The sequence below is a fragment of the Leptinotarsa decemlineata genome, unplaced genomic scaffold (genome assembly GCF_025532065.1).
Source record: "Leptinotarsa decemlineata unplaced genomic scaffold, Ldec_3_MD MMD2_tig00001019_RagTag_RagTag, whole genome shotgun sequence".
NCBI classification, from domain to species: domain Eukaryota; kingdom Metazoa; phylum Arthropoda; class Insecta; order Coleoptera; family Chrysomelidae; genus Leptinotarsa; species Leptinotarsa decemlineata.
In genome coordinates, this window is record NW_027412557.1 from 2947289 (window position 1) to 2961383 (window position 14095).

The 14095-nt window shown below is 33.3% G+C and overlaps 1 protein-coding gene and 1 long non-coding RNA gene across 2 annotated transcripts in view; one reads left to right on the plus strand and one right to left on the minus strand.

Moving 5' to 3' along the window:
- LOC141482297 (uncharacterized) overlaps window positions 1-14095 on the minus strand; it is a 99223-nt gene that overhangs the window by 81898 nt on the left and 3230 nt on the right. The window lies entirely within an intron of this gene.
- LOC111516435 (para-nitrobenzyl esterase-like) overlaps window positions 1-14095 on the plus strand; it is a 95905-nt gene that overhangs the window by 57013 nt on the left and 24797 nt on the right. The window contains exons 7-8 of the mRNA XM_074175328.1: window positions 7474-7658; window positions 12780-12972. Coding sequence (XP_074031429.1) covers window positions 7474-7658; window positions 12780-12972 — 378 coding nt within the window. The remainder of the gene's footprint in view (window positions 1-7473; window positions 7659-12779; window positions 12973-14095) is intronic.

Sequence of the window (14095 nt, forward strand, 5' to 3'; positions counted from 1 at the left end):
TCCTTTTCATTAAAAATCATCTCAAAAAAGCGGTTTAAAATATTACAAAATACACATATCTCGAAAATTGCATCCAGGTGAACCCGAAAGGCGATTAGCATTTTGTAATGGGCTAATAAGAAGACATAATTTTCCTGTTTTCCTGTAAAATGTTATTTGGACTGTTACGAATTGTGGGATATTCAACCGAAATAACGAACACATTTGGAGCATAAACAACCCCAGGCAGTTCCGAGAAATTCGACCTCAAGTGCGATTTAGTATTAACGTGTGGGCAGGAATTTACAAAGATAGAATTTTGGGCCCTCATTTATTTGACGGAATTCTGAACGGAGAAACCTATCACCAGTTTTTAATGTCGATTTTCGAAGACTATTTGGTTGATCTACCTTTGGCTAACTATAACAACATCTGGTTCCAACATGATGATGCTCCACAGCATACTACCAGACGAGTATCTAATTACCTGACTGAGAAGTTTGGTGATAAATGGATAGGTAGGCCGGTGAGGTGGCCAGACTTGAGTGTTCTTATGAAGTACACTGAAAAATAGAGTTTATGGTTAGAGAGAATATCAAAATATTAAGGACCTTCAACACAGCATTGTTAGAGAGTTCGGAAGATTGAGGAGGAGCGAAATTAATCGTGCAGTGAATAATATTCGTAGAAGGGCACAGTTGTGTTATCATGAACAAGGCCAGCATTTTGAGCGTTTGCTGTGATTAACTTATGTCTTTACATTTAGTTGATCATTGTGATTTGTTCAAAGTTCTTTTTTCATAGGAAAGGACACAATGTCTAATTTACCTCATTGGCCGCGGTGATAGTGCCGTGGGTTCGATGCCTGCCTCGACCAGATATTTTTCTCGAGAGAATTTATCTGGTTGAAGCTGGGATGATTCTGCAACCGTGTTAGGAATCACACGTTAAAAGGTAAGACCTCGTTAGTCCTTAGCTCGCACAAGTTTCTCAACTTCTGAGAGTTGTCGTTCATATGGGGGCGACAGCTGATTAACGGAAACACAGATTTCAAAAATACCTCATCATCAAATTTTTTTCTAGTTTCCTGGTCCATTCTGTCTCCGTATTTTTTTCCCGGCTTTTCAAATGAACCAAACTCGGTGAGACTTGAACATAGTTCGATGTGGTTGTCGTCTGTCCGGATACAAGTTTAAATACATTTCCGATGTCCTAACACTGTTTCGATTGTATTTGTAATAAATTTGTATCATATATCTTTTTTCGTCATTCGTGAAAGACACTTTTCGCCAAAAATTCGATGACTTGTACAATAACACAATGACACAATATCATTAAGAAACATCAAAGTCAAAGCCTATTATGATATGTATTTTTTTTCGATATCTCCAATTTTCGAAAGAAAATGGTAACATATGATATATCATTAAGAAAGTAAAATCTGGTTCTATTCAAAACAGAAATGATTCAATGTAGCACCCATGAGAAAAAATAAAGTTGATGATGGTGGAGAGAAGACGAAACGTCGGATAGCAAATATGAAAACACCATCATGTAGCAGGAAAAAATGACAATGAGGAAGTGTACCTTATTTTCGAATCCTTGAAAAAATGAAGCCAGAAAAAAACCATTTTCCGAAATTTCTGTTTTTTCCAAATATACTGGGAATTTCAGGTGAATGCGCATTTTGTCAGAACAGGTTTCGGTATAAAATGTCCGAAATATATGTGAATATAAAATGTAATATTACATCATTGAATGAAGTGATGACAAATGGTTTCAATATGAGGTTTGGAGTATTGAATATAATGGAAAATGAAACTTGCTGTTTCTTTTAACCACTTTCATTTGTCACTAATGTTACTGCAGTTTCGTCATAAAAGGATATTTTCAGAGGAATACAGTAAACTCAAAATAATTGATAATATTTGCCCTTATGCAACTGTAGGTAGGTAATAACAGAGGTATCTAACTCAAGTGAGTACCCGAATTTTGTTAGCTGGTGACAATTTGGGTAGGGTAGAAGTACCAGTAAATGAACGATACCAGTGAATAACCGATTTCGAACAAATTCGCGATTATTAAGATCATGTCGCATCTATTCTAACTCACCTAGATTTGCTATAGCAGTTCACTTTCTTTCTCTCTGTTTGTAGAAAACATTATTTGGTTCGGTTTCAGTGAAAGAACGATACAGTCGTTTTTGTTGGAACAGTTTTGATTATTCCAGGTGTACTTAAACAACTAATAAGAAGCCATGTAAGTAAGAATAGCACTTAATAAGGTTTTTCTACTTCAAAATTTGACGAAATTTCACTATAAGATGGGTGTTTATGGTTTAAGATATTTAAGAGTCTATATAACCTCAAAAATTTTTTATATTGGCGGGAAAAGCGAAAAATATTGTCGTTCATTTACTAGATCTCTTGTTTCCCCAATGAATGAACAATATGTTCATTCACTAGTTAACGATACGTTAACACGTGCCGCTTCATTATAAACCCTAAAAGCAACATCTTTGTATGTAGATCGGAAAAATGAAAATAAAATGCTCTGTCCAGTAAATGAACAGCTTTTAAGTTGCCGTTCATTCAATGGCTCAGACTGGTCCATTGAATGAACTTGAAAATTTCATTTAATGGCTCAGGCCGGCTGTACTTTGAATGAACGTGGGAATTCAAATATAAAATATTACATACCTATTATACAGGTTAGTTGATCTGTTTGTAACCTTCTTGGTAGGTCGGAGGATGATACAAAGAAGAATTATAGAAGATTCCAGTATTCTGAAGAAAGCCTTAAAGAAACGCTGGAAAAGGTGAAACAAAATACACTTTCGATATGTGGTGCAAGTCGAAGTTATGAAATACTAAAAAGCACACTCTTTGATAAGTTAAAAGGAAAGGTTCCTTTAGTGCGGAAAATGGGACCCCGATTTTAACGGTGGATGAGGAAAACCTACTAGAAAATTGGATTCTTTCGAAAGCAATTGTGGGATTTCCCATGCACTCTGATGAGGTAAAAGACTCTGTCCAACGTGTTTTGAAAACAGTCCAACGAACAAATCTATTTGTGGATGACAGGCCTGGTCGCAAATGGTTTAAATTATTTTTGCAAAGACACCTAAAAATAACCATTCGAAATACTGAAATTATTTCTAAGTCTCGAGCAGCAGTAACTGAAGAAGCTATTAGAGGTTGGTTTCGGGAATTATATGAGTATTTGCAGGTTGAAAATTGCACAGATATACTAAATGAGCCAAGCAGAATTTTAAATGCGGATGAGACAGGTCTGCAGACTTGTCCTAAAAGTGCCAAGGTTTTGTATCCCAAAAATTACCGAAATTTTTATGAAATTGCAAGTGGCCCGGGAAAGGAATCCATGACTGTACTTTGTACCTTCTCTGCGTCAGGTGCATCCATTCCCGGATGATCATATACCCCTACAAACGCATTCCAAGAGATATAGCACAGAATATTCCTGAGAATTGGGGCATTGGATGTTCTGATAGCGGCTGGATGACCAGTGCAACATTTTACGAGTTTATTGCAAACATTTTTTCTCCTTGGCTAGATGAACACAAAGTAAAACGTCCTATTTTATTATTAATGGATAGACACAAGTCACACATAAATATGGAATTACACAATTATTCTGTACAAAATCAAATCATATCGTACTGTCTCTTGCCAAATGCCACTCATATACTTCAGTCATGTGATGTATCGGTTTTCAAATCGCTAAAAGTACAGTGGAAACTCGAGGTTCAAAAATATAAGCAGGAAACTACTGAGTCTATAACAAAAAATACATTTGCCCCAATTTCTCATAGAGCTTACGAAGAGGCGATAAATCCAGAAATAATTAAAAATGGGTTCCGAAAGTGTGGTTTATATCCATTTAACGCTGCTGCTGTGAATTATTCTCAATGCATTTCCACCCGAAGACTAGAACTAGCAAACCACTAGTCCCAGGATGTATTTCTAGCAGTAGATGAATACAAAACTGCTCTAAAAGTTCTTGAATTCCACAAATCCCAACCTCTCATCTGAGTTCGAAAATATTATGCGGCAACAAAAATCCACTGATAATTCTCCTTTATATGACTTTTGGAAAATTGGTCAGGAACGCAGTTGTAGTGGCGAAAAAACTATACAAAATGACCTGTTTGAGATTTCTGAAAATGATTCCGAGGCTATACAAATGCTAGAATTATCGACTATAGAAGATTTACCAACCAGCTACAATAATAATTGTATATATACAGCTGAAGAACTAATGAAATTTCTACTAAAAATCGATGGTTCCCTTTTTGAAACAAGTGAATTGGAAAGTGAAAATACGAACAGCAACAAAGAGAATCAACGGTATCTGCCGAACTACTTAGCGAAACCAGTATCTGTATTTCAGAAGAAAGTCAAAAATACATTTATGAAGAATCACCAAATATGAGCATCGATGTAGTTAACTCTATATTAGATGATATTGTTGACGCCGTATTTGAAAATGTTTACGATGAAAACAATATTACTAATGAAGCCAAAACTATCCAAGTGAATGATTCTAAGAATCAGAAAATAATAGAACACAGTAATTGAAAAATACTAACAAATGTATGGTCTCAATATTTGCACTGGCCAAAAATCGAAAAATTACGGACAAAAAAAACTCCAACGGCACCTATGCCCTTTGCAATTACATCGAAGAAATGGAAAAAATATACACAGACAAAAGATGCTGAAGAAATAGAAAAGAAAGACTTGATTCTGAAAAGGAAAGCCATGAGGGAGACCAAAAAGCAAGAGAAGGAAAATAACAAATCACAGTTTCCTAGAAAGAGGAAAACCATTCAAACTAATGTTCTACCTGAACAAAATGGAAAACAATTGATTTCTATATATAATATTGGCAACTTAAAATTCAATTTCTTACCGTAGATACTCATATAACACCGTCAATAACCAAAAAGAAAAAAACAAACTCAGTGGAGACCAATGCATCTAAAATAATAAGTGACAATTCGAAAGAAGTTGCAGAAAATGAGAAATATGTTTTACAAGAAATAGGTTAACAGGTATATTCAGACCTTGTTTTGAGTTTGACTATCACTTTTTCAGGATCAACTATTATGAAAAAGGGCATAAGAAAGAACAAGTTAACTGCCACCTTGACATCTGATGTGTCTACAACAGTAGAACATGATTATGGACAAATTACCATAGGTTCTTATGTAATAGTCAGATACCAGAAGAAGTACTTTCCTGGCATTGTCACCAATATAGAAGACGATGAATATGAGGTTAAATCTATGGCCCCACTTAGTCCCAATTTGTTCAAATGGCCGGTTCCTGAAGAACAAATTTGGTTCAATAAAAATCAGATCATGGAAGCAATTTTACGACCGATTTTGAAAAAACTTGGATGTTATGAATGTCAAGAAATGTCAAGAAATATTTATATTATATTTATAATACATTGCATTTGTTCTTTGCAATATATGCCGGTTTATTGATTTCTATGCCATTCTCTTATTCATTCAGAAATCTATTTACTTTGTTCATTCACTAGATCATGTGAGTTTATTTACTAAGATTGGGCGTTCATTTACTAGGGATTTTGTTGCATTACATTGCATTAACTGAAATTCAATAATAAAATTTGAAATTTGATTATTTCAGCATCACATAGAAAGTTAGTTGACGTAAATATTTATTATATTGTAATAGTTATGATGATTTGAAAATTAACAATGCCCTAACCCTTCATTTACTGTTGCTTCTACCCTACCCTAATTTGAAAATCAGTGATTAAACTAGATCGGTTTGGTCATTCAGCAGATTACATCCGCAATGCTTAGCCGATGAATTTACATGGAGGAATGTGCCGATACTTGATGAAAATCCATAAATGATTCAAAATACATTTTATTATGAGATTTTCACTCAGCTCAGATACACATGAAACATTAAATGATCAGGTTTACCTGGTTACCTGAGTCCTAACTCAGGTACTTAGAATTAGCAGTAGCTCGTGTATTTTCAAATAATTGAGTTTTTCAACCTTGCTTGCATAGTACGAAAGTTTCGTATCGTTTACATTCGGGAACTTGTGGTTGCATTCCAAGAAATGATTTGAAAACGTCGAATCATTTCATCTAGTATGAAGTAATTTTCATTTCCAGCATACCGTTTTGATACATTTTGGCCACATTGTCCCACATAAACACTATTACACTCCGGACACATGAACTTGTAAACTCCAACTTTTCCACTTTATCTTTGGCATAGAAAAGGAAATTAGGTAACCTGGCATGTGGTCTGAATGCCATTTACAGTTTTTTTTTCCTGAAAAAAAAAAACCGCAATTATCTCTATTATTTTACCAAAATATGTTAGAGTTATGAATTTCTTGATTTCTGATTGATTGATCTGGGGTTATATCAATATGTGCGTAAATATGAGTCTTTGTTTTCTGACTAACTCCTAGGATGTGTCTGCGTTTGAACCATTATTATTTTCTATCTATATAATCATTTTAATTTTCCTTACTAAATTGTTCGCAGAAGAAGTTAGCATAAGTGTTAGCAGAAATTGAAATAATTATACAGATAGAACATAATAATGACTTCAACGCAGACACATTACAGAAGTTGGTCGGAAACCAAAGCGTCATTCTGCACTATGCTAGCAAGGGTTGGCAACTCAATCATTTGGAATACTTGAAAATTCTCAAGCATGACCATTGTGGATGTAATCTGCTGAATGATCAAATCGTACTGATTATCTCACTGCTTTCCAAATTAGCGTACCACATTGTCATAGGTAAACAAAATTCGGGTACTCAATTGAGTTAAGTAGCTCAGTTATTACCTATAGTGGTGCTTAGATATATGGGGACTAACATAATCATTTATATTCAGTTTATTGTATACGTTTGAGAATATCCTTGAAGGGTGAAACTGCAGTAACGTTAGTTATAAATACAACTGAAAAAAACAATTATTTCCCATTTTCCATGATGATCTCCTACCACGTAGCAACGGCTATATCCATCAATTTATTGAATATTAGGTTTAGCATGATTTCGTTTTGGAACAAAAATAACTGCAATATGTTTCAATATAAGCAAATGACATTTCAATAATCGAAAATAAAATCAAATATCCATGAAATTCATTAAATATCAAAATAAGACAATTACTGTTCACAATAATCAATAGTACTCTCAATCATTCATTGGTTTGTGCCTACAATTTTCAATTGGCAGTGTTATTTTACCATTGAAAAAAATTAACTTCACTATGAGAAGACTTTTTGTTTTATTTATCTGTTCACTCTTGGGTTCCAAATCTGTCAATAATTTTAGAGAAATTCCACCATTTTTGTTATGTCGAAACTAGTTCCGCTTACCATAAATTTTTAAAATGCTGCAAGGTTATTATAACCATTGATTACAAAATAACCCGTGAATATAATCACATTCTTCAAATTGCAGGGAAAGCAAGAGCATTCATTATAGAGAGCGGTTCGCCTTTGTTACCGATAGCTATACAAGAAGACCCAAGATATCTTGCTTTCTCAATGGGAAAGGCTCTGGATCCAACTTTTAACTCGACGAATTCAAAAGATCTGCTGAATAAACTTCGGCAAGCTTCTGCCTCAGATATCGTGATGGCTAATGTAAGTACATTTGCTAATTTCAGAAAAACACATACCTGTACTAAAAATAAATATGAACAATATTTATGGAATAATATTATAACATAGTAAGTTACACTTCATGAATATCGAAAACAGCCTGCAACTGTATTTCGTTCTAGTATCACTCTAGTTTATATACCAATTATTTTTATATTGCTGGAGTCGGTACGACCCGATTAAATTGAATTTAAAAATGATCTGTTGATCGTGAATTCGAGAACTCCACTTCTGTGTCTAATTTATTGGCATATCAAATTATTGGTGGAATTCTGTCAATAAATAATCCCTTTGATTACACAGTGATATGAGTATTTCTCTTAAATTATTTCTTGGTCAGCTTCATCATAACCAAAAGTAAAAGTAACTTCAAACATGAATAATTTAACGACTGATTTACTGGTCACGATTTCTACAGAGATACCCAATACCTTTCGTTATAGAATTACTTATTTGGAAAATACCTGCATGCAATTGTTAATTAACCAATAATCATCAAAATATTGCCCATTTACGAAACCATCTGTGATGCTTTATGGACGCACAGCGATGTGGAAAATCACGTTCAGGAGTTGTCAACGATGAACCTATTTGTACTGCAGTTTTAGGGCACGTTGGACTAATGGAAAATTCGCAATCTCTTACTAAGTTATCTCGAGAATCAGGAATCAGTCGTACATATGTTTTCAGGATCCTTCATAAATACAAATTTCATCCATATAAGATTGGACTAGTTCATGAATTGAACGACGATGATTTCGATAGACGTATCGAGTTTTGTGAAAGTCTCACTGAACGGATCAACTTGCATCAGAATTTCTTGTATACGATTTGTTTTTCAGATGAATGTACGTTTAGTTTGAATGGAGAGATGAATCGGCAAAATTGTCAATATTGGAGTAATACGAGTCCTCATTTATACCGTCAAGTTCATACCCAACGACCTCAAAAACTAAATGTTTGGAGAGGAATTTTAGGTGACCAAATCATAGGACCTTGTTTTATCGATGATAATTTGACTAGTGATAAATATTTGGATATGTTGGAAAAACGAATAATAACATGCGTCAATAGGACAATTGAGGAGGATATAAATTTATTCTGTAGATTTATTTGTATAGGGTCATCCAAAGTCTGAAGTTTATGAGATAGAATTGACATTAGAAGATTTGAGAGAGAATACCATAAGACATTGCAGAGAAATAACTCCCGAAATTCTCATACCATATGTTTTATACTTTGTTGAAATCTACTCATCTTGAAGCACGTGATAATGCGAAACAATATAGGGTGATCCATTAAAAAATTGGTGACATGCTCTGGGAGTGCGATAGGAGAAATAACTTGGCTCTACTCAAACTGCAGCCAAGAGAGAGAGATAAGAAACTGCACTTTTCCAGTACAACTGCAGTTTTCTCGAGCACTTTCGGTTCTTTCTCCGGAATCGAACCTTTTGTCTATATGTTCTTCCTCTCGCGGCAGACAGAAAACCACAGTCTTCTCGCGATAAGAATATAAACAAAAAAACAAAAGCTCTACTTAATCAGACAAACACACTATACAGGGAGGTGGTGACGATACAATATATATATATATATATATATATATATATATATATATATATATATATATATATATATATATATATATATATATATATATATATATATATATATATATATATATATATATATATATATATATATATATATATATATATATATATATATATATATATATACAGGGTATTCCATATTCGATGGTATACTACACGTATCTAGAGAACCAAAAAAGATGAGAGTTTCAAATTTTGGTAATCGATGTAGATAGCTGTGATCTATCGTTTGAAAATATTTTCATCACCGCATTGTTGCCACATCTACATGTAACAGACATCAACTTGGAAATTTCAAAAGGAACACCCTATATATTATATCATTTTTGAATTCGGCATTGAAATCCAAGTAACTTTTGTGAACCATGTTCTATACCTATCTCTCACCATTTTCAAAATATTAATTAGTTTGTAGTTTTTTTTCGGTGAAAACATGGTATTTTCAATATATAATATCGCATGAATTACCTGTTACATCGAACTCAAATTCTGGCAACATTGAGATAAAGTATGGTGGTCGTTATTTCAGAACGAAACTCAAATCTTAGTTTATACAGAGTGTCTGAAAAATACGTCTCAATTTGTATCTTTGAAAAACGACCATAACTATTTTTTTCAAATGGAGCACCCTGTATATTATTCAATTTTCGAATTCAGCCTACAAATGTGAACAACTTTGATCAACTATATCCTATACCTATCTCTGACCGTTTATGAGATATGAACTCTTCTATAATGTTTTTGCTTCTATACAAATATAACACTTCAAATACAAAATTCAGCGAAAAATGTATTCATTGAAAATATTGAACATTTATATTAGTTCAGAAAGGTTTAATGGAATACATGAATGAAATTTCATAGTGGGTGTATGACAAACATTACTATTTTGATAGAAGAACGAACACTTTTCAAAATTAAATCGATAACAAAATTAATTCCAAACTAAAAAACAAGAGATAATATTGTGAAACTAGCTTCGCAATTATTAGAAATTTGATGCTAACATGACAAAAATTTAGTAGCTCAGGTGCTTGAAATTCTGACCATTCACTTGTAAACATTGATGGATTGATGTTCGATTTCCTCGAAGGCACATCTAATCCGATCTTTCAGTTCCTGTTTCGTATCGATAGGTGTTCTATACACCTATCGGGGAGTCAGATCCGGTGATCCATCTAACTGATACCAACAATTCCGATACAAGTTCAGGGGCAAATTGTCTAGAAAATCACTCATAGTCGATTTCAGAATATCTAAATATTTTTTGGAATTCAACTTTTCTTCATAAATGCAAATAGAAACTTTATCATCCGTGAGCATACAAAAAACATTAAAACTGAATTTTTGTAGGAATCCCCTTTATCTAATGAAATGGGGATTTTCTGAAGCCCAGAAGTGATTATATCGACGATTGAATATTCCCTCACCTGAAATAAATGAATATAAAACGAATTTAGAGTTCAAATTATTATTATTATCCATCTTCACTATTCAATATGACAGTCCAACTATTTAAACAAGTTATTGTCAAATCCATTCTTTTGTTGTTTAAATATAATTTAGATCATGATACACAATTATCCTTGCTGAAATTCAGTTGCGAAATTCAAAATTAATGTTTAAAATTCTTTTGATATTCGAGTAGATGATTGGAAATAGAAAAAGATTCACCATATGTATTGAATTTTTCAGCCTGATTTAATAATATTCAAGAGTATTTCTTAAAAAAACATCTGTCTGTCAATTTTCAATCTAAAGGAGTAAATTTCCAAAGGCTCGAGACCTACGCCATTTTTGCAAAGCTGAAATTTTGAGAATATGTGTATTATGCACTTGATTTTTAACTTTATTGGAAATGTTATGCTTGCATAGGAGCAAATTCTTTTAGAAATAGTTCATATCTCATAAACGGTCTGAGATAGGTATAGGACATAGTCGATCAAAGTTGTTCACATTGGTTGGCTAAATTCAAAAATTGAATAATATACAGGGTGTTCCTTTTGAAAAAATTAGTTATGGTCGTTTTTCAAAGATATAAATCGAGACGTATTTTTCAGACTCTCTGTACAAAATAAGATTTAAGTTTCGTTCTGAAATAACAACCACCATACCTCATCTTAATATTTCCAGAATTTGAGTTCGGTGTATCAGTTGATTCATGCGATATTAAATATAAAAAAAAACATGTTTTCGCCAAAAAAAATTAGAAAATAATTAATATTTTGAAAACGGTGAGAGATAGGTATAGAACATGGTTCACAAAAGTAATTTGGATTTCGATGCAGAATTCATGAATGATATAATATATAGGGTGTTCTATTTGAAATTTCTAAGTTGATGTCTGTTACATGTAGATGTGGCAACAATGCGGTGATGAAAATATTTTCAAACGATAGATCTCAGCCATCGACATCGGTAACCAAACTTTGAAACTCTCATCTTTTTTATTCTCTAGATACGTCTAATAGACCATCGTATATATATATATATATATACTATATACATATATATACGCAGAGGCTCTTGGAATGAGCTGAAAGATTTCTCGCAGAACCTGAGGTTTTTCCATCATCATTATTATTTTTTTTCCAACAAAAGTTGCCTTATCCCCTTATACCCCGAAGCCTCGACACATTAAGGAGGGCGCGCCAGAACTATCAACTAACTACCACTCCCCACACCGTGGAATAAGTGACCATTGGATTCGAGAATCATGTGCCCTGAATAAAAGCAGTGAGCGAAAATGTCAGCCTTCAGAATCTGTCCAGACTGGTCTGAATAGAGTATGCGGAGTTCGAAGAAAAAAATCCAGATAATTTATCCGTTCTTTCTCCTCTTTCCAGACGATATTCGTCTCGCCAAGGGCTGAAAACACCTTGACAAATATCGTCTTGCTATGTTGGTCGAGAAGGACTACATCAGGCTTACGAATATTAGCTTGTATGGGCCTGAAGGTGGAAAACAAATAGTTCCGATGAATTCGTTGTTTCCTACAACGGATTCAATATCCTCAATCGGAATTGTCTTGGTTTGAATTGAATATTCTGCCATGATGAAAAAATGTTTGTCTATTCAATATCTGTTTTTCAATTGATCAGATATCGTCCTCTTTCGAACGACAACCCTCAGAAGTGAGCACTTGTGGAAACTAGGGATTAACAAAGTTTCACTATTTAAATTGCGATTCCTAGCACGGGTTGGACGATTCGTAGTGAAAATCGATCGTTCGGCATCGGACTCAAACCATTGTATCTCATAGGAATGATTGAGAAGAACGAAATATTCACGCTAACTAAACGGTTACCTTCTCTCCAAGAAGTAATACTTGAAAAAAGATGGTGGATGATCACACAATCAATTCTAGCGAGTTTCCTGCCATTTATGAGAGTAGTCATCTTCCTTTGTCATGTTCATATGTTTTCTGATTCGATAATAATTGTACTTCACGATCAATTTAGTTTGAAATAATTTGGTTTTCTGAATAGGTTCGAAATGAGAGATATCCTTTGGATCTAGGTACTAGAAGTATCATTTGGGTACCCGTAATTGAAAATGCAGACGACCCAAATGCTGTTGTAACATCACCCATGCACGAAGCAGTATTGAGAGGAGACTTTACCCACGCACCATTATTGACTGGTTATTGTTCCGAAGAATTCAGATTTTTCATTAGAAATCGTAAGTATTCAATTGTAAAATCATAATTTATTTTAATTATGGGTATGTAACTTATATGCACGAATGTACGTACTTGATTACCAGTAATTAATGGAAATAGACTTTCGAAAAGGGGACAATTTTCACCCTTGATTTTTCGTAAATTTTCGGATTTTCAAAATAATATATCGGGGATGTGATTTGTAACAAAAGTAACCAATGTTATTTATTCATTTATTCACCCTAACAGACCACATAGGTCTGATTACAAGGATGACCTTATTACATACAATATAATAGATACAATATAATACACTAAGAATAAAAAGAAGTGAAAATTATAAATCGGTTACTGACGGGGTCGATCAATAAGTGCGATGATCCTACAAAGACATTGCCACTAGCTGTATAATGATTTTATTTTCTTAAATTTGTTAGAGAATCTGTCCAATCTATATCAATTATTACATTCACTTCATTTGCGAGACGCATGATACTTGTAAGTGGGGCACCTATGGAGTAGAAATTTTGTATATAAAACATTGTATTTGATCTTGTCCTTCTGGCTGGAACGTGAAAATTAATTAACGATAATATATGAGGTGAGTTAAGTTTATTATTAAGAAGCCGGTGAAGAAATGATATTACACATATTTTGCGCCTATTTTGCAAAAAAAGTATCCTGAATTCATCTCTCAAATGAGATGTTCTCACTAAACGGTAGTGTAGCCATACGTGATTTTTTTTGAAGTAAAGATATCTTAAGAATTCATTCTGAAGTTCCAATTCATATAATGTTGAGTTATATTCGTCAAACCATATATTTGATCCAAATTCCAATTTACTTATAACCAATGTGTAGTACAGTAGTTTGATCGAATGTATATTGCTGAAATTTCTAGTTTGCCTGATAATAAACCCTAACATTTTATTTGCATTTCTTGTAATATTTCTTACGTGATTCTTGAATGATAATGTATTATTATATGTAATCCCTAAGTCTTTTATTTCTGTATTTCTTTCAAGAGGGGCCCTATTCAGTTCATAACTGAAGAGAATAAGGTCTCTTTTACGCGTAACCGACATTACTGAACATTTATCAATATTGAAAAATAATTTATTTTCACAACTCCACTCATAAACC